This window comes from Rhinichthys klamathensis, unplaced genomic scaffold (assembly GCF_029890125.1).
Source record: "Rhinichthys klamathensis goyatoka isolate OS25496 unplaced genomic scaffold, OSU_Roscu_1.1 h1tg000010l_1, whole genome shotgun sequence".
Taxonomy (NCBI): Eukaryota; Metazoa; Chordata; class Actinopteri; order Cypriniformes; family Leuciscidae; genus Rhinichthys; species Rhinichthys klamathensis.
The window spans coordinates 841,608-863,389 of NW_026606563.1; the positions used below are offsets into that span (position 1 = coordinate 841,608).

At 37.7% G+C, this 21,782-nt stretch overlaps 1 protein-coding gene across 1 annotated transcript; it reads right to left on the reverse strand.

Annotated features, from left to right (window-relative positions):
• Nucleotides 1-1,644: 1,644 nt before the first annotated feature.
• On the reverse strand, nt 1,645-2,604 carry LOC130095023 (uncharacterized). Its single transcript, XM_056261665.1, has one exon. The coding sequence runs from the start codon at nt 2,602-2,604 to the stop codon at nt 1,645-1,647; it is 960 nt and encodes a 319-aa protein (XP_056117640.1).
• Nucleotides 2,605-21,782: the final 19,178 nt, after the last annotated feature.

Here is a 21,782-nt window from a genome sequence, read left to right on the forward strand (position 1 = left end):
ACTGAATGATGAAACTTGAAGCCTTTAATGCATTTGCTTGGGGGTGTTTACCTGTTTTCCATAGATGGCTTAACACATTATCTTGTGAATAGCGCGCTCCGGGAGTAGGCGTGAACGAATTAAAGTGAATGAGCTCGTGATGAGCTCGACTGGAATCGCTCTATTTTCATACAGATTACAGAAGCTGAGAAAATTTGTTTTTAATATAAATGACTTCATTTAAAAGATGCGATCTCTAGCTTTATGCCCGTGGGTATGTTTGCCTGTTTGACTGAATTTTCGTGGAGTTACAGATCATTTCCGAACGCGTTTCAAATTGGAGTTCGCTGACAGAGAGAGTGAAGAACTCGCATCATGTTCATTTTTCATTATTTGGCAAAAAGCAAAACACTTTATTTTTATTGTGAGTATACAGAAAAAAAATAGAAACTGAACAGGATCGATTGATGTATAACACGAACATGAAAGATCAAAATTAACAGAGTAGTTTGAGTTTATTTTGCATTGCTAAAAAAAAAAACGAGCAAAACGCGCGGGCGCGTTTCTGGTCCCCAGAGGGTTAATTTATAATTATTTATAATTTATCCTTGCAAGTATTTTTAGGCATTTACTGTAATACTGTAAAGAAAAAACAGTGTAAAATACCAAAAAAGTTTATTGTGCTTATACACACAAATAGCATAATAGCAAACAGAATATATACTGTACATACAAGAAGCTACATATGCAACATGAACATAAATAATTGAACACAGATTTTAAATCATTTAATTAGGCTATCTAACATTCAGAAATATGAATGTTGTTTATAAAGCATTACAGCAAAATAATTAACATGAAAGCACAACTGCTACATTTTAAAGGTTGGAAACACAATTAATGTTTTGTAAAACTGTCAAACTAAACATTTAGGCTATTTGTGTTAACATTAATGCATGATATTTTCAGGAACAGCTTATTTCGAAATAAGTTCATTAAAGTACAGCGAGAGCGGTTCGAAAGCATATGGAGCCGCCAGCACTCAGCGCCGTTTTGCTACAGCGATTCTCAAGCAGTTTCGAATCACCAGTACACTGAACCGAAAACTGTTTCTTTCGGACACGTCCGACCATCTGAGAACCGATGATCATGAGTTTATCCTGACTGAGCATGCGTGGACCTAGTCCCACATGCAGGCAGGCACACACAGATTGACAGCACTGCTGAACAGAACTTTTTATTTTGGACAACTGATGCTGTGCTGCTGAATAATAGGCAACTATATGAGCACGGGTGACTGAGGACTTGAATGAGGCGGCGAATTTGGCGAAATGTAAGTTTATTTAATAGCAAATAAAACATGCTGGGGTTAGTGCATTAGTGCCTGTATTGGACAATTTAGTTGCTAAACTTATCCAAGATTATGATTATTATTATTTAACTACGTTATTTACAAATTACTTTATTTAAATGTGTTTAAGTTTATATTGTTTATTTTATATTAAAAAACTGGAGAAAAAAAAGTTTAACAAAAGTTCAAACTTATGTGAATTGCCAAGTTCAGAAATGAAGGATGCTCTGCACTATAAATAAATGTTTGATTTCAATTTCACGTGCGCCTTGACTGCATAGTTTGTGTATGAGCTTCCAAAGCTTCTCTGCACTTTATTGATTTGTATTAATATGAGCTACTAAGGCCTCCCGGATGTGCTCTGCTGGGGAGAGAGCAGGTACATCATGCTGCTGTGGTCCTGGCTGATCCAACACATCTTCCTGGGGTTCCTGGTAAGCAACTTTCTGCATTTCACAGAAGTTGTGCAACACTACACAAGCAGACACAACATACTTCACATTTTGGGTTTGACAGTCATTTCTTTTCATAATGCATCTCCAACGGCCCTTGAGGCGACCAAATGCCTGTTCAACATGGATATGAGCACGGCTCAGGGAGGCGTTGTAGGCTGCCTTGGGACCCCTCGCTGTACCTTCCGGGAATGGCTTCATTATGTTGCTAGTCAAGCTGTAGGCAGAATCGACCACAATCAGGACATGTATGTCGACGCCTTGGATGTTCCTGCTGACTGGAGGGAAAAAGGTACCCTCCTCCAACTTGCGACACAGACATGAACACTCAAAAACGTATGCATCGTGGCACTTCCCAGGCCAACCAACATCAAAATCAAGGAAGCTGTAAGTGTGGTCTACAAGTCCTTGAAGAAGAATACTGTACCATCCTTTTCTGTTATAATAGTCAGTGGGATAGCTCGCTGGGGCAATGATTGGGATGTGCGTGGCATCCAAAGCCCCAGCACACATGGGGAATTCCGTCTTCCTCTCAAATCCTGTGATGATGGCTTGGACTTGAGGGACAGTTTTAGGCCTCTTCACAAAAACCCTCCTGAGTTTACTCAGTGTCTCACACACCTCCCAGAAGATATTACAGGTGGTGCTGGTTCCAATACCAAACAGGTTGGCAACATCCTGGAACTCAACATTACTGGCAAGCTTGTAGATGGTAACTGCTACCCTCTTCTCTAGAGGTACTGGATCCAACATGTTGGTAGTTTGAGGGTTGATGTATGGGTGCAGCTGGTCACAGAGGATATTGAAGGCCTCTTTGGGCATTCTGAAGTTGAGGTACCAATCATTGTCTTGAAAATTCAGGAGCACCCCTGTTTCCCAAAAGGAAGGGCCTCGCTCCCGTGTTGTTCTCTCATTGTACCATGATTTTGCTATAAAAGAGAGAAGGTGGTCAGTACACATTGTCAGTTTGCAGTGTTAATATTCAACACAGATGATTAATTAATAAAAATCAGGGGAAGGCCTACATTTTATTACAAATTTAAGAACCTAAACTACAGAAAACGATTCGCATGAGAACAGTGACATCAAAAGTATTAAGAAATTTAAGAATGACATTTTGATTTTCAGGTAATCTAAAAAAAAGTTAATACCTAAACCCAGCCCTGACTGACTACACTGCATAACTATACAAGAAGAACACCAGAAAAAAACAACAGCCAACATTGCTTGCATTTGTGTATCACATTTCTATTACATATCTTTACTGTAGTCTGTATTCTTCACTGTATTTTTACAGTTTACAAATGGGCTAGCAAGATTGATATAGTTTTTTTTTTAAATTATTCATAGGCTGTTATTTAAATGTGTCATGTAGGCTATTGATAGCAATGATAAATAAACAAAAATACTAATAATAAAAATAAACTATAACCATATAAAAATAGTTTATACCCATATTATATTTCTTATAGCCCAGTGGAAATATGTTTTCAATGGTGACTATATGGCACTGTACACTGTGCGTATGGTTGAGGGTCCAGTTAGATGGATAAAAAAAACATTTCACCAGGTTAAAATCTATTAGCTCAAGCTATTGCTTGGAAATGTCTTGTCGTTATCTCTAGATGTATGATACAAACAAAAGAATGTTACTTACCGCATGCTGCTATACATGTCATCCATCTCCATCTAATCATTCTTTTTGTCTTCGCACTTGTGGACAGACACACTTCGCACAGGGTTCACTGTTTTTTTTTCTGGGCAACCCCGTCCGCTTTGATGAATCGATCCGCCAGCCTTGGTGCCTTTTTCTGGATTGATCACGATGAACCACCTGAAAAACAAATGTGTTTGTTCAGAATTAGTTTACTCACAAAGAACATATCAATTTGCTATAATCTTGACTATTCTTGTATTAAGAACACTTCCTTTTACTTTGTCAGGAAAGGAGAGCTTTCTTAACAATCTTTTGGGGGGTAAAAGACGTGATTTAATCTAGATTTAAAATATGTCTTTATTCAAGCTTTTATTCAAGCTTTCATATAACACATCTTTTATATGCTATTTTAGCAATGTTTGATAAATTGTAACAAATTCACATGATCATCATTTTGGTGTCAAAGATGAGTCTGCTTCCTTTCAAGGTGCAAAACAATCTCATCAAAGAAGAATATCCACCAAAATAAAATATCCATAAAGATTAAAGCTGCAAGCAGCATTTAGCGGTGTTCAAGCAGTTAAGCCCTTTTAGCACATAAGCATTAAAGACATTTAGCAAGCATGTAACCACTGACATAATAGATGGAAAACCGTTTACCATGATTTACCATGATACTAGCATGATTTACCATAGTTTTACCATGATTAACCATGTTCTAGTATGCTTTACATGATTTACCCTGTTGTAGCATAATTTACCATCGTTTACCATGATTTACCACGCTCTGGTATGATTTACTATGAATCTAGCATGATTTACCATAGTTTTACCATGATTTACCATGTTCTAGTTTGATTTACCATGAATCTAGCATGATTCACCATAGTTTTACCATGATTTACCATGTTCTAGTATGATTTACCATGAATCTTGCATGATTCACAATGTTCTAGTATGCTTTACATGATTTACCCTGTTGTAGCATAATTTACCATCGTTTACCATGATTTACCACGCTCTGGTATGATTTACCATGAATCTAGCATGATTTACCATAGTTTTACCATGATTTACCATGTTCTAGTATGATTTACCATGAATCTAGCATGATTCACCATAGTTTTACCATGATTTACCATGTTCTAGTATGATTTACCATGAATCTTGCATGATTCACAATGTTCTAGTATGCTTTACATGATTTACCCTGTTGTACCATAATTTACCATCGTTTACCATGATTTACCACGCTCTGGTATGATTTACCATGAATCTAGCATGATTTACCATAGTTTTACCATAATTTACCATGTTCTAGTATGATTTACCATGAATCTAGCCTGATTCACCATAGTTTTACCATGATTTACCATGTTCTAGTATGATTTACCATGAATCTAGCATGATTCACAATGTTCTAGTATGCTTTACATGATTTACCCTGTTGTAGCATAATTTACCATTGTTTACCAAGATTTACCACGCTCTGGTATGATTTACCATGAATCTAGCATGATTCACCATAGTTTTACCATGATTTACCATGTTCTAGTATGATTTACCATGAATCTAGCATGATTCACAATGTTCTAGTATGCTTTACATGATTTACCCTGTTGTAGCATAATTTACCATCGTTTACCATGATTTACCACACTCTGGTATGATTTACCATGAATCTAGCATGATTTACCATAGTTTTACCATGATATTCCATGTTGTAGTATGCTTTACATGATTTACCCTGTTCTAGCATGATTTACCATTGTTTAGGCAAGGCAAGGCAAGTTTATTTATATAGCACATTTCATACACAATGGCAATTCAAAGTGCTTTACATAGAAGAAATTAAAGTAATCAAAACAAATAAGAATAATTAAAACAGTTTAGAATAAAAAATCAAATAAAGTAGTACTGGTCCACCCCCATCTGAGATGGAAGAGATTGAGCCGGTTTACGGTGCCACTGGGCCTCTAGCCCAGGGACGTACTCTGCTGGGGTGGTGCTACACCAGTAATGCCCAGCGGGGCCCCCACAGATCATGCTTCGTGTGCGCTGTCTGCTGCCGTTACCCTTAACGACGCTCTCAGCGACTTCTTATACAGCAGTATAACTTACTCCTTCACTCGCCTCATCGGAGTGAAGACTCTCCCGCTCTCCTTCAAAATCTCTTCCAGAGATTATAAAAATAAATAAATTAGAAATTAAAAAACAAACAAAGACAAAACCAGTACAGTAAAAACAGTTTAGAATAAAAAATAAAGTAAAGTACAGTAAAAACAGTCGGACGAACAGTGGCACAGTGCTCATTCAGTAAATGCATAGCTAAACAGATGTGTTTTGAGTCTGGATTTGAATGTGACTGTAGGAGCACATCTGATCTCCTCTGGAAGCTGGTTCCAGCTGCGGCTGGCATAATAGCTAAAAGCAGACTCTCCTTGCTTAGAGTGAACCCTTGGTATTTCTAGCTGATGTGATCCTAATGATCTGAGTGATCTGTTAGGTTTATATTCAGTGAGCATATCTACAATATATTGAGGTCCTAGCCCATTAAAAGATTTATATACCAGTAATAATACTTTAAAGTCAATCCTAAATGTAACTGGGAGCCAGTGTAAAGACTTGAGGACTGGTGTGATGTGTTCATATTTTCTGGTTCTGCTCAGAAGCCTGGCAGCAGCGTTCTGTATGAGCTGCAACTGTCTTATGGTCTTTTTAGGAAGGCCAGTGAGGAGTCCATTACAATAATCCACCCTGCTGGTGATGAAAGCATGCACAAGTTTCTCTAAGTCTTGACTGGAAACAAAGCATCTAATTCTTGCAATATTTTTCAGATGATAGTATGCTGATTTAGTTATTGCTTTGACATGATTACTGAAACTAAGATCTGACTCTAGAGACACACCAAGATTCCTGACTTGATTTTTAGTTGTTAGACCCCTAGCGTCAAGGTATGCATTCACCTTGAGAACTTCATCTTTGTTTCCAAACGCAATGACTTCAGTTTTGTCTTTGTTTAACTGAAGAAAGTTTTGGCACATCCAACTGTTTACTTCATCAATGCATTGGCACAGGGAGTCAATGGGGCTGTAGTCGTTAGGCGATAGGGCTAAGTAGAGCTGTGTGTCGTCTGCATAGCTGTGGTAAGAGATTCGGTTCTTTCTCATTATTTGGCTCATTGGGAGCATGTACAGGTTGAATAGGAGTGGCGCAAGAATTGAGCCTTGAGGGACTCCGCATGTCATGGATGTCCACTCAGACTTATGGTCTCCTATACTCACATAATAACCTCTCCCTTCTAAGTATGACCTGAACCATTTTAGAACTATCCCAGAAAGCCCGACCCAGTTTTCCAGCCTGTCAAGAAGTATGTCGTGATCGACAGTGTCAAATGCAGCACTGAGGTCGAGTAGTACCAGTACTGATAATTTGCCTGTATCAGTATTTAAGCAAATATCGTTTATTATCTTTATGAGAGCTGTCTCTGTGCTGTGATGCGATCGGAAACCAGATTGAAAATTGTCAAAGTATCCATTCGAGATTAAGAATTTGTTCAGCTGATTGAAGACAACTTTTTCAATGATCTTGCCTATGAAAGGAAGATTTGAGATCGGTCTATAGTTGCTTAATATAGTCTTATCCAGATTGCTCTTTTTCAGGAGGGGCTTGACAACTGCAGTTTTCAGGGAGTTTGGAAAACTACCAGAAAGAAGTGAGGCATTAACCACTTTTAGGAGATCTGCTTCTAAACTGTTTAACACACTTTTGAAGAAAGATGTGGGAAGTGCGTCAAGGGCGCAGGTTGATGTTTTAAGGTGCTGTACGGTTTCTTCCAAAATTTTGCCATCAATTTCTTCGAAAACAGACATAGTAACTACTTTCTCCGGTTGTGGTCTGATCTGTCTGACCCCAGTGCGGCTCAATGATGTGCTGATCACCTCTCAGAGAAGAAAGAAGCAAACTCACTGCACTTGCCGTCTGAGAGCATTTCACTGGGAATCTGGCTTGGGGGGTTTGTCAGTCTCTCTACAGTAGCAAAAAGTACCATGATTTAAAAAAATAGTTTACCATGATTTACTGCGTTCTAGTATGATTTACCATGCATCTAGCATGTGTCAGTACAAATAAAGTGTTACACTCTGACAAAATATGATTGTGTTATAATAGTAATTGTTATATAATGGATTTTATAGTAAGCATGGATAATGCAGTTAACATGGAAAAACTGGTTTGCTTTTGTTCAGAATTTTGTTGAAACTCAAGGCTGTTAAAATGAAAGTGAGCCAATAAGTGGTCTTCTACTGCCCTCTGCTGGCCACTCTACTTATTAATAAAGTCTTTTCACATGTGCTTTTGCATTCATATCTAGACACACACACACACACACACAAGTCATTATGAAAATATATGAAATGCTTATAGACCATTAAAATATATGTCTTTGCAAGCTATTAATCAGATTATTCAGGATTTATTCAGAAACATGGGACTACACACACACACATTCTGTTGTAGATAAAGTGATCTGAACTGTGTCTCATTCAGGATTAACATTTGTCTGTGACACAATGCTTCAATAGATGAATTTTGACAAAATGTGAGTGTAAATGTTAAAATAGTGATTTTATAAACTCTAAATAAGAATTATAGAATATTAGTAGTTAGTAGCATGACAAAATGACTATTTTAAACAGCAGGGGGCAGTAGAATACCACTTATTGGCTTAATATGCCATTATGTTATAATTTTCACCTTTTTAACTGTTATAGATGAATTATTTCTTATCTTATTTAGAGTCACATGTTCTGACTAGTTTTTAAGAAGATCTGAGCATTCATTGAAGAGGTATATGCTTTCTTGGTCAAGGCTACATATTGAAGTGACCCTATTATAGCCATCCAAATGAAAAAGTTATACCTTTTCTGATAATTATTTATCTAGAGAGTCCAGATAATTGTACTGCACTGATTTTGAACATTATGATATAAATATTATATGATCATAGATGGAACACACCATTTACAGCCAATACAGGCAATTTACCATAGGAAATACATGGTTTTAAAGCTTTTCAACAGTTATAGCGCCACCTATTGTCCGATCTCCATAAAACTTTGCATGCATGTTCATGATGTTATGTCACATATGCTCACTAATTTTTGTGAAGTTCTGAGTTTTTATTTATGATTTATAGGCTTTTGAGTGTGTTTTGACACACCCCTTTTATATATGATCCTGTTATAATGAACCAAATGGCAAAGTTCAACTTTTTTTCGATAATTATTGATCTAGAGAGTCTAGAGAATTGTACTGCACTGATTTTGAACATTATAATATAAAGATTATAAGATCATAGATGGAAAAGACCATTTACAGCCAATACAGGCAATTTACCATAGGAAATACATGGTTTTAAAGCTTTTCAACAGTTATAGTGCCACCTATTGTCCGATCTCCATGAAACTTTGCATGCTTGTTAATGATGTTATGTCACATATGCTCACCAATTTTTGTGAAGTTCCGAGTTTTTATTTATGATTTATAGGCTTTTGAGTGTTTTGACACTCCACTTTTTATAAATGATCCTGTTAAAGCAAACAAAAGGGCAAAGTTCAACTTTTTTTCAATAATTATTGATCTAGAGAGTCCACAGAATTGTCCTAGACTGGTCTGGTTCCGATCGGGCGAAAAACCAGGGACTAGTTCGCAAAAGTAGGTTTTTAACATATTCGTGAATATTTAATGAACGATTTGATTGACAGCAATGGTTCTAGAGGCAAAGTTGTTTAGCATGAGGAGATCTATCAAATGATATGCATATTGTGGGGATGTGTGCAACACCACATGATTACAGAGCCGTAAAACTCGTTAGCGCCAACTAGTGGCCGATTTCTTTCAAAACTCTTACAGACCTCTTGGGCCATGAGTCGAACATGCCCATCGAGTTTCGTTCCAATCGGCCTCCGTTAACCTCGTCTCACAGGTGCTCAAACTTCATTGGTCGATGGCGGCCATGTTTTTTTAGATACGCCAATGTCCTTATACACATACATGGGGCCTTGGACCAAGACAGTGCATACCAAATTTCGAGTCAATCGGATTAACAGTCAGGTTGCCACACCCCCTTTTATGTTTTTTTAATGTTATAGCGCCACCTAGTGTTCGATCATTGCGATTTTTTTACTGTGACCTCAGATTGAACTCATGCACATGTGTACCAAGTTTGGTGAAGCTACATGACGCCCTGAATCTAACGAGACCACTTTTATGATTTTTGGACAAACTGTTCAGAAGTTATGAGCGAAAATAGCCATTTTTCATATCTCCGGACCAGTAGGTGGCACTGCACTGAAACGCAGCATGTAGCCTCAGGTCATGCTTGTGATGACATGCACCAAGTTTGGTCTGAATATGATTAAGCGTTGCGGAGATAAAGCCTTACGTCTGTTTTTGCAAGTGCTACGTAAAATTAGTTTGTGCGTTTATTGAAAATGGTTTGACGAATCGACTTGAATTCCATAACTTTTTGTCGGCACTGCCTGGAGATGATCTGGTGCAATTTTGGTGAAAATCGGACAAACTGTCTAGGACGAGTTCGCAAAAGTAGGTTTTTAGGACAATTAAAAATGGCGGCCATATTTTTATGACGGAAAATGACATCATAGGATGCAATCGAATCATTGTGAGCTCAGGAATCAGAGGAAATTTTTTTGTTGATAGGCCTTACGGTTTAAAAGTTATTAGCATAATATTAGTGAAACTTTGGACAGGTGGTGGCGTTAGATGCAATGAGTTAGAGACACCAAAATTGGTGTATTTAATGTTGGGACTGTCCTCTATCAGAATGTCAAACCAAAACAACTTTTCCGCAAACGGTTCTATGGGCTGCCATAGACGGCCAGTCGGAAGAATGAAGAAGAAGAAGAAGAAGATGAAGAAGCAGCAATACTGGGGCCAAGCGCAAAAAAAGACATGCCAACATGGCTGGGAGTGTCATACCAACTGCAGCAAGGACATTAAAGATGCAATTAAAGACATTAAAGAGGATTGTAGATGAAATGGCTGAAAAATTATATAAAAAGTCATTGAAAATATGATTTAATGGATTATTACTTTCGACCAATAGGTGGCACAGTTACAAAACTGATGTGATGTGGTCAGAGTGAAGTGACAATGACACATATGGGGCTCTATCTTGCACCCGACGCAAATGACTTAGTACACTGACGCATGTATCATTCCTATTTTGCACCCGCGCAAAGCGGGCTTTTTCCTCCACAGACGCACGTCGGTTAACTAAGAAATACACTTGCGCTCCCCGGGGCGGTTCAGCGCAAAGAGGAGGCGTGTTCCGGCGCAAACTTTCCCTCATGCTATTTTGCTGTTCTATAAGACAATTGCGCCACTGACCAGAAAAAAACCTAGTCTAAAGTCAGTGGCGCGTTGCGCGTTGTTCATAATGCTATTTTAAGCGCGCATGCTTGGCCATAATCAATGTAGCGTGTGCACAACGCGCATACACTTTGATTCTCTCATCTAAGCAGCAGTTTTCATTTTTGCAAATCATACATTATTACGATAGATAGATAGATAGATAGATAGATAGATAGATAGATAGATAGACAGACAATTTATTATAAAAGCATACATGTAGCTTACACATTTACCCAAATTATCATACGCCTGTTTAACAGAAGTTAATTTGGGTGGGTTTCTCCATCCCCATACAATGTCACTTCTCTGTGTTTTACGGCCCTGACGAGAACGTTGCTCTCCTCGGCTGTGAACGCTCCTGGCGCGCGCCTGGCAAATCCGCCGTTATAATAGGAATCCGCTTTAGAACAAGCGCGCCTGCTCTTAAAGGGAATGTGAGATGACGCTCTGATTGGTTTATTTCACGTTACGCCCAAACCACACCTATGAATAATGAAGCTACTTCAGGCCAACCCCTTTTAGATTTGCGCCAGGCGCAAGAGGCATTTATCCCGCCGGGCAAATAGCAACAGCGCCGGGATCCGCCCACAAAGTTACTTGCGCTTTGCGCTTTGACACTTGCGTTTCAGATTGTTAAAATAGGGCCCATAAAGTTTGGTGTCAATATGTCAAGGCATTGCATAGATAAAGCCTGAATAGTGCTTTTAGCATCATGCCTCAAATCTGCTGCTGCGTTATACGAAAACAGTTTCGTCTATTGACACGAAATCTATAACTTTTAGTCGGCATGGTCTGGAGATGATATGATTCGATTTTGGTGAAAATCGGACAAACGGTCTAGGACGAGTTCCAAAAAGTAGGTTTTTAGAAAAATTCAAGATGGCGGCCATTTTTTATGACGGAAAATGACGTCATAGGGTGCAATCGAATCGTCATGAGCTTAGGAATCAATGGGAGTGTCAGATAAATTGCAGCAAGAAGCAATTAAAGACATTTAAAGATGAATTTGACATTTTTGCTGGTATTAAAGCAGTTTTATTTTCAGAAATGTTTGAAGATACAAAAAGTAACTTTTAAATAGCAAATCTTAAAATACAAAAAATAAATTATAAATATATATATATATATATATATATATATATATATAAATTTAGTTGTAAATATGAAATAACTAAAATGTATGGTTTAACTGAAAAAAAAAGATTAAAAACTAAATGGAAAGCACATTTTAATTGACACTAAAATAATTAAAACAATGTACAACAACGTAGTGTTTTACAGTCTGTCAAGTAAAAAAAATGGATGATACTAACTTTCAGGTGAATTTCTATAAATATATAAAATATACTTTCAATTATAATTATGTTTTTAACAAAAGAAGAGATGCATTTATAATGTTATTTTAACTGAACAGTGGAACTCTGGAACTCTGTAATGTAGATAATTTTTTAAAAAAAAGTGCTCTTGGGCATCAAGTTGGGTAACTTAAAGTAGCATTTTACATTATGCTGAAATGTACATCAACTTAAAGTAGTATTTTACAGTCTGTTAAGTAAAGAATTGGATGATACTAAGTTTGAAGTGAATATTTATAAATATATCAAATATAGTATCAATCATAATTATGTTTTTAACAAAAGAAGAGATGCATTTATAATGTTATTTTTACTGAACAGTGGAACTCTGTAATGTAGATAATAAAAAAAAAAGAAAAAGAAAAAAAGTGCTCTTGGGCATCAAGTTGGGTAACTTAAAGTAGCATTTTACGTAATGCTGAAATGTACATCAACTTATAGTATTTTACGTAATGTTGAGATGTACATCAACTTAAAGTAGTATTTTACAGTCTGTTAAGTAAAACATTGGACGATACCAAGTTTTAAGTGAATTTTTATAAATATATCAAATATAGTATCAATTATAATTATGTGTTTAAGAAAAGAAGAGATGCATTTGTAAATTTGTTGTTACTGAACAGTGGAACTCTGGAACTCTATAATCCAGATAGATAATTTAGGAAAAAAAAAAAAAAAAAAAAACCATTATCTTGGGCATTTTCAGCAGTGAACAACTGTAAGTGTAAGCCTGTATAAATATGTGAAGTCAATGTTTGTATGTGTGTGTTTGTGTGGTGTCGAACATATCCTTTAAGATTAACTTAAAATATGGTGGTAATTGATTGTTGTCTTTTTTTGCTATTGAAAGGGTTATTTAGCTTTTTGTTTTTTTTTAACAGCCTGAAACTAATTTCTTCTGTGTTGACTTTTTTGGCTTGTCAACCTTTTCTGGCTTGTCAACCTTTTCTGAGGGTAGACAAGGCACTGGAAGATTTTTTTCTGTGATGTCTTCAGTAGTTTTGGTTTGGGCAGAGGAAGGCGTTTGTGGTTTGTTTGGTTGTTTTTTCAATTTTTTTGGTTGTTGATCATCTGTAGAGAGCTTGTCTGGTGCAATGTGCTTCAATGTATCTGGAGTGTTTTCTTCAGATGTGGATGCACAAAGTTCTTCGTCACTGCTGTGGTGTTCTTCTTTGTCTTGGATGCTGATGGCGTTGCGCAGTTGTGTGATTTGGTTTTCATTTGTGTATTCAACCATGACGGGGCCTGCTGTTATCAGCAATTCTTCTATGTCCTGCGAATCTATGTTATTGAAGTCACATTGTTGTTTTAGGAATCGGTTGAGTATAGAATTGTTAATTGTAAGTCCAAGTTCTTGATTATCAATGCTGAAAGTGAGTATGCCGTTGCATTTTGGGAGGTAGCTTTTGGTCTTTCGCAGTATTTTGCAGCTGTGGCATCTGTGGAATTGATATTTTGTTGTGAAGTCTTTTTGTGGGGCGTGGCATTTTGGGCACAGCTTCACCAAGTTAATTACTGCACCTTCAACTTCTGCAGTCAGGTTGTTTAAGGTTGCCTTCTGGGTTGTTGCCTCCGGTGGGGTAAATGCAATTTGCTTTTCCAATGGCATGATGGTGGTTTGCCGAGTAGTGGTAAGGGTTGTCTTTTGGTTGAAATGTCTTGTGTTGAGATTTGTGAATGTGTAGGAGTTGTTTGTGTTCACCAAGCCAATATGATCCTCCCACAATGCCAGTTCTATATCAGCTGTTGCATCAGCAATGAAGCAGGTTTGGACTTCGCATTCTTTGTTTTGATAAGTGACTGTGTTGCTTGAAGGTTGCATGTCGTAGACAGCAGCTTCTAGTTTGGAAATCTGCAGGTGATAAAAGATATTTTTTAACATGTTCATTGTTTATTTAACCTAATTTAACATGATAAAAGGTATTTGACATAATATAAATAGTTAGTGTACATCTTTGTTGCATTTTAAATTAAAATGTATTTATTGTGTCTAGAATTTTTTGTCAATTGTAGTGCATTTGTGTTCCTTTTTCAACAAAAACAGAAAGTAGTAATTCAGAAATATTTTTAATTACTAAACAATTTGGTTATAATTATTGCTGATAATGAGACTTAATTGGTTATGTGTCAACAACTGTAAGAATTAGTAACATCGTATATCAGGGTTTCTGAATGTTTCAGTAAGTCAAATTTAAGACCGTTTTAAGACATTAAGACTATAAAGATTGAAATTCAAGGTTTACATGACGCATTATCTAAGTCAGATAGATAGTTACTTCGGGATCATTAGAGTATCTATCTATCTATCTATCTTTCTCTGTATCTAGGATTATCTGATGTCTGTGTGTGAGAGAGAGGGAGATGTAGATATTTTTTCAATAGAAAATTGTACTTGCATATTATACTGTAACAACACAATTATTGTTGTTTTTAGTTGATCATAGTAGATCATAACTAGAGAGGAAATGAGGAGATGATTAAAGTGACCAAAATTATCACTGTTATCACAGAATTCTGTTCAAAAAGTACTAATAGTCCAGAATGAAGTCAATTTAACAAGTTTTATGTCGAAAAACATGACATAACAAATTGATTAACATCAATATGCATGTTTTGTTTCCTTAAACATTAAAATACCATTAAAAATGATGGCAAGATTTTAAGAGTGTCTTGCAACATGTTATCTACTAACATGTACAAGTTCAAATATCTTTTGACAAAAAAGGTTTTATACAAAGATAAACCTTATATTTCAGCCTTTAAATATTTTTTTATAAAAAGAATTCAGTCAAAAAAGATAATGTCTGACATTTACACATTAGCTTATATTTATTAGTAGTGTTTGTGTGCACCCCCGTTTTATGTTGAATGAGCTTTTAATGTTGTTATGGAAAGGGGTGATTGGTTGGTTCTTGTCACTTGACATGTGGTGCATTTAGGGCATTCTGAAAAGTTTAGATTTTTTATCTCGTTGTGCTGGTAAAAAAATTTAGTGTGTCCCTTCAATTATGAGCGCACTAAAGAATGTTTGCTTTGTTTGTTGTTATTGTTGTATGTGATGTATATACTTGGGCTGGTCCCAATACCATTTTTTGAGCTTTGAAGCTTCGGTAGTAATGAACATTGAATATTCGAAGTTTCGGAATCTCTATATATCTGTCTGGCCATTTGCATTTTGATTATTTCGAGAACCGCTCATCCAAACGACTACACAAGGAGTGCAAGTGTCTATTTGGTGCAATATAGATATAGACAGGCGAGACGCAACACCTTCAGAATTAATAAACTTTTAATAAACTACAGAACAGTGCAAGCGGGAAGCGCGTGGGCCTCATGCGAGCAGAGCTTGCTGCGAGAACAGACTCTGCACCAGTGATATAAAACACACACAGGTCTGTTAACTTAAGAAATATTTTTAATAAGGTAGTCTAATATTTTTCTCACTAACAAATTACTGACCACGTAGGGTAGATTTAAATAAAGAAGCGGCGCACCTCACCCGACTCGAGCAGGGCTTATATGCTCCGAGAACGGACACTGCACGCACTAGTGATATAAAACACACACAGGTCTGTTAACTTAAAGGGGTCATATAATGCCATTTTTGTACAAGCTAATATGATTCTTTAGGGTCTAAATTAAAAGTTTGTAATATACTTTAATTAAAAATTCTTATTAGTATTGTAAGAAAACACTTATTTTACCTGGTCAAAAACAGCTCTGTTTTCAGCACGCCGTTTCAGTGTATATGACTTTAAATGATAATGAGCTTTGCTGACTCCGCCTCTCTGTTCTGTGCATACATCATTTGTAACTCAATAACACAATAACCATAACGCGTTGTTCAGTATAAACGTGGGATTATGAATTATACTGAGAACGTCATACATAGAAAACATGCCGTAATGTACCCTGAGTGTAAACCTTAGACGCATTCATTGTGAAGCGTGCAGCTAGCGATTTGCAAAGATTAAAATATTAATATAAAGTTTAATAAAACGTTACACTCACTTCAGTTGTTCTGGAGATTCAGCAGGAACACGAATATCTGGTACCGATTCTTTTTTCATGAGCAGCTTCTTAGCAAATCCAGCTTTATACTGATCCTCGTTTATAAAGCAGTCTGGTGTGCAGGGGCGCCGTAAAGGGGGGGTAAACGATGACGATTCTCGGGGCCCAAGACTAAGAGGGGGCCCACTAGAGAAGCCCCAAATAAAATTATGGTGCTAAAAAAAATATATTTGTAAAAATTATTAACTTTAAATTATTCTATTTGCTGTTTCCTGGTGTCAAAAAGATGTATTTGTTTAGGGAACGCAAACGTCCGTGGGCCCCTCTCCCCCTCTCGATTTTCACAAAATGGTTCAGTCCGCCCAATTTGTATCCAGGCAACACAAACAGCTTGACTTCACTTATAGCGCGCTGGGCGCTGGCAGAATCTCAACTTGACTGAAGAGGAAGTGAAAATGCCTCAAAAATCTGGAAGTCAAAAACGGAAAGAGAAAAAAATAAGAGAAGAGAAAGAGACAAAGGGTCGACAGTATGTTACCCAATATTTCACAAGAAAAGGTGGGTTTGTACGTTAAGTAGGCCTAAATTGTGGACCGCCCGTGACAATGATCGTCGTCACTTTTCTGTGCGTACGCACGCTTTGTACATGAGGCATCAGGTCACTACGGTAGCATTTTTCGACAAGTTAGCACGTTTCGATAGAGCAGTGTACAGCCAGCGGGTGCACACGGCTTTGCCTCACATGCAGCCGGTGTCGTCGTCGTCATCTTTGTACGAGGCTTCGCCGGCGCCGTCCGCCCACTTTCAGCACCATGGTGCGGTCCACGCTGTTGCACCTGTCTTGAAAGCAGTCTAACTTCATGAACTCTGATAAAAAATCATCTGCCAGCTACTGTACAAACTACTATCAGCTGTTTGTGAGGTTTCAGTGCATCTTTTGAAGATGATGTGGAGTTATATTACTACAATGCCCCTATATTGTCAAATACATACAGCATGAATGATTCATCTCTGCCAACCATCTTCATATAATAATTTCACATTTTCTGATCCAGACCGTCGGCTAAACTCAATTTAAACAGCGCAAAATGATTACATGTGGACGTTGTAGGTAGAAATAATTATATTTCTGTTTTTATTCACACAATAATTATTTAAACTAGTTTTAATGAAAAATCGTGTAGTTTTAGGAAAAGTCAGGGAGCAGCAAGGCTTTGTGATTTACTTAGACAAGGTTATTGACTATGCAAATTTAAAAACGGTCAAAATGACGCCTTGTTCGTTCTGGTGTTAAAGATAATTACCATAAGTTTAAATGTTGCGGTTAAAATGACTGCTGGTGGCCGTTCTAGTGTTAAAAGTGCATTATAAGGGAACTCAATTTTCTCCCAGGTCAAGAAAATGCTGGAAAAAATAACAATAAAACGTTCCATGCAGTCAAACTCACTTTGTCAAATCATGCCTCGTTCCAAACAGAGTCAAATGAACCAGCACCAGCAACTGGTCCGGCTGTCTCCTCTTCCATCTCTTCCTCCACTTCCTCAGTTCTCCCTGACAAACAGGAAGAGGGTCCTGGAACTGACAAAGTATATAGCATTTCCTATAGCCAATCTTTTCCATGCCTCTTATATTTTGTGTGTATCACTTTCAGACATTAATGTGTTGCCATTAAACCAATACTAATAGCCGCTCACCTTCTTCATGTGGGAGCGCAGGGGCTGATTCAGGGTATGCTGGAGTTAGGGGTTGGGGTATAGATTCAAGTGAGACACAGATTGCAGAGAGTGAAGATGGAGATGAGAATTCAGATGCAGATGATGGACTGAATGTTGAGGGATTTGAAAGGGAAGAACATCTTGTGACAAATGACCCTGGTTTGTGGCCAGCAGTTTGTACTGATCAGGATAGGGAGGACATAGTAAGAAAATTGGCTGTGACCATGTGAGAAAAGAAAGTGGAAATGCCATGCGATTCAGAGGGGAAGCCGTTCCCTGAATACATGAATTATACAAAGTCAGCCAATAAGAGAGAAAAAATTAAGAGAGACTGGCTTACTTTTAGTCAAAGCAATCAGTCGCTTTATTGCATACCATGTGTGCTTTTCTCCAATATACAGAAAAAGCCTTCCTGTAGTGCACTGGCCAGTCAAAATGGGTTTAAAATGTGTCATGTGAAGTGGCGTCGCATGTACAATAAACTCCCAATCCATGAGAGGAGTGATGCACACAGAGACTGCTACTTAAGATGGAAAAATCTGCAAAGATCTGTTTTACAAGATAAAGGTATAGACTCTCTGTTAAACAGGGAGTTCCAAGCAGAAATTGAGAAAAATAGGGCCATCCTGGAGAGACTGTTAGATGTTACCCTACACCTGGCCTCAAGAAACCTGCCTTTCAGAGGCAAAACAAGCGACTTAGATGACATTCATAATGGCAATTTCCTAGGCACACTGGAGCTTTTGTCACATTATGATCCTCTGCTGAAAGAGCACTTTCAAAAAATCAGGGACAACAAACAAAAACAAAAAGAAGGAAAACAAACCAGGCTAACACATTATCTTAGCTCTGAAAGTCAAAATTAGTTCATCAACTTATGTGGCAGACGAGTTCTGAAAAGAATTCTACAGGAAAGGGAGGATGCCATCTATTATGCAGTCATCGCCGATGCCACACCAGACATTTCCCATACAGAGCAAAACGGGGTGATGCTACGGTATGTCAAATATGACAAAGAAAAAGATGAGTGGGACATCACTGAGAGGTTCCTTGAATTCAAGGATTTTTACAAAAAGACAGGGAGTGAGATAGCTGAGATGATTGAGTCTGTTCTTTGTGAGCATGGGATTGACATCAGTGATTGCAGAGGACAGGGATATGACAATGGGGCAAATATGTCAGGGAAGGTAAAGGGAGTCCAAGCTGAAATACTGAGGAAAAACAAGCTAGCTACTTATTCACCTTGTGCCTCTCATACATTAAATCTTGTTGGTGTACATGCTGCACAATCAAGTCCAGATGTATCCACCTTTTTTGGCTGCATAAATCGCCTGTACACATTTGTAAGTTGCAGCCCAGAGCGCTGGGCAATCTACAAAGAGCAAACAGGTTGCTCATTGCATCAGCTATCTGATACCCGCTGGAGTGCAAGGATTGAGGCTGTTAAACCTGTGGCAAAGCACCTAGCCTCTGTCATCAATGCACTTGATAGCATACTAATGACTTGCAGTCTCACCAATGAAGCAAGATCAGATGCAAATGGTCTCAGAAAACACTTCATGTCATTTGATGCTATTCTTCTTCTCACCATCTGGCAGAAAGTACTGCAAAGCATTGATGACAGGAATGTTATTCTCCAGTCAGGGAAAATCTCACTTGACATAGAGGCAGCCAATGTCAGAGCCTTGACAGAAGAGATGCAGTCTCTGAGAGATGCATGGGGGTCTCTCCTAGCTGAGGCAAAGTTGATAGCTAGAGAAGCTCATGTTACTCCTCAGTTAAGCAAGGAGTGTAGTCGCAAGAAGAAAAGAAAGAGATTCCATGATGAAACCTGTGAAGAGGAGACATCTCAGGAAGATTCAGAAACAGAGTTTCGGAATACTGTGTTTTACACTGCTATGGATAGTATCATCAGTGACTTAGACACTAGGTTCCAGAGAATTGCTGATATTGTGAACGAGTTTGCAGCGGTTCTGAAAGTTGGGCAGATTAGTGAGGACAAAATCTCTTCTGTCTGCCAACCACTGATCTCTAAGTATTCCAGTGATCTAACTCCTGATATTGAAAATCAAGTAAGACACCTAAACCGTGTATATGCTTCCAACTTCCCCCCTAACTTGTCACCTCTTGAACTCCTAAATGCTATTTGTAAGCTGCAGCTGCAAAGCATCTTTGGAGAAGTGTGCATTGCTTTGCGTTTATTTAGCACACTGCCAGTGACTGTTGCTGGTGGGGAGAGGGCATTCAGCAAATTAAAACTAATAAAAAACTACTTGAGGTCTACAATGTCTCAAGAAAGGCTTTGCAGTCTTGCTATGCTTTCCATTGAGAGCGAGTTGGCTAGAGAGCTCGACTTCAAAGATTTGATTAATGATTTTGCAGCTGAAAAGGTCAGACGTTGGACTTTTGTTTAGAAATGTTGAGCGAGGACAAGAGATTAGAAATGATGTGCAAAGAGTAACTCAGGCTCATCTGTTATATACCTTGGCCATTCTTTGATATAGTATATTATGCAAGTTCTGCTTAAAGTATCAGCAATTTTATATGGCCATTTTGTTTTATGGTGGTGTTTTCTTGCTGAGATTTTTTTCTTGTAATTTTTTTTGTAATTCCTTTTTTTTTTTTATTGAAGAGTTTTATGTAGAAATTTTAGTATCAGTGTTGACGCAAATAAATATAAATACATTTCATTGTATTAAGAGTGCTCAGTGTTTCCGTTACAGTTTAACTGTCATGTTAAAAATATTAGGTTAGATTAACTTTATTGTCATTGCCAGTGTACAACACAAATATGTACAGTACATACATACAAATATAAACATATGTGAATGCACTATATGACACATGTACAGCTATGCATAGTATTTACATTATACAGTACGGAAGTAGTGCAGTATTACAGAGGACAAATTACAGGTGTGGACATGGGATGGAGTTCAATTGTCTGATTGATTTAAATATATGAGAATGATAGTCAAAATACCATAAAAGCGCATGATTTTATGTAAATTAATATGAAAAAAGTCTCAGCTGTGTTGGGGGCCCTGTCAAGATTCTTTTCATGGGGCCCAAAATACTTAGCAGCGCCCCTGTTAGTAATATTCATTACTCTCTCTCTCTCGGCTTATTCCTCTATGGGTCGCCACAGCGGCAGTAATATGCCATTCGTTTTACTATCACTTTTATAATTTATTCATTCAAATTAAATGAATATGTTTGTTTGAAAGTGCAAAAATTATGAGACCTAAACTGAATTGGTTCTAGCGTGTCATGCAAGAAGATTTGAGCTTTCGTGTTTACCGTTTCATATTTAATTGTTAAAGACCCACTCCGATGAAAATAATGTTTTTCTAGTTGTTAACATGTTCTTGTGGCATTTTTCTGATGTTAGAGGACATATCTTGAGAAAAATAAGCTCAAGGTTGTATTTCTGAGTATTTCTACATTCAAATGGCTGTGAATCAGTAGCAGACGCTAAAATGCCGGCTAAAATAGACTGGAGTTGTGACGTAGTAACTCCACTGGGCGTCTCCACACGCGACGTCTTGGAGTGAAATAGTGATCGGTGATAACTTTGATTAACTTCGGATAATAATAATTAACGTGTATATAATACTGTTGCCCCACCGGTATTGGGGGTGTAAGCTAGCGGGAGAGACAGAGCTCTCAGCAACGGGCAGGGGGAGGGTCGTCTCCGTGCCAACGGCTCCGCCCACAACGCAGAGGCGAATTGCTAATGAGCTACTGCCGCTCTGCTGAAGCGAAGTCCCAGAAAACGGCACAGGTTTTGTGATTTTGGCTAAAAATTGCGTAATCATAATTTAA

Coding starts and splice junctions, on each gene's coding strand:
- LOC130095023 (XM_056261665.1), bottom strand. CDS start 2,604: ATGCCCAAAGAGGCCTTCAATATCCTCTGTGACCAGCTGCACCCATAC.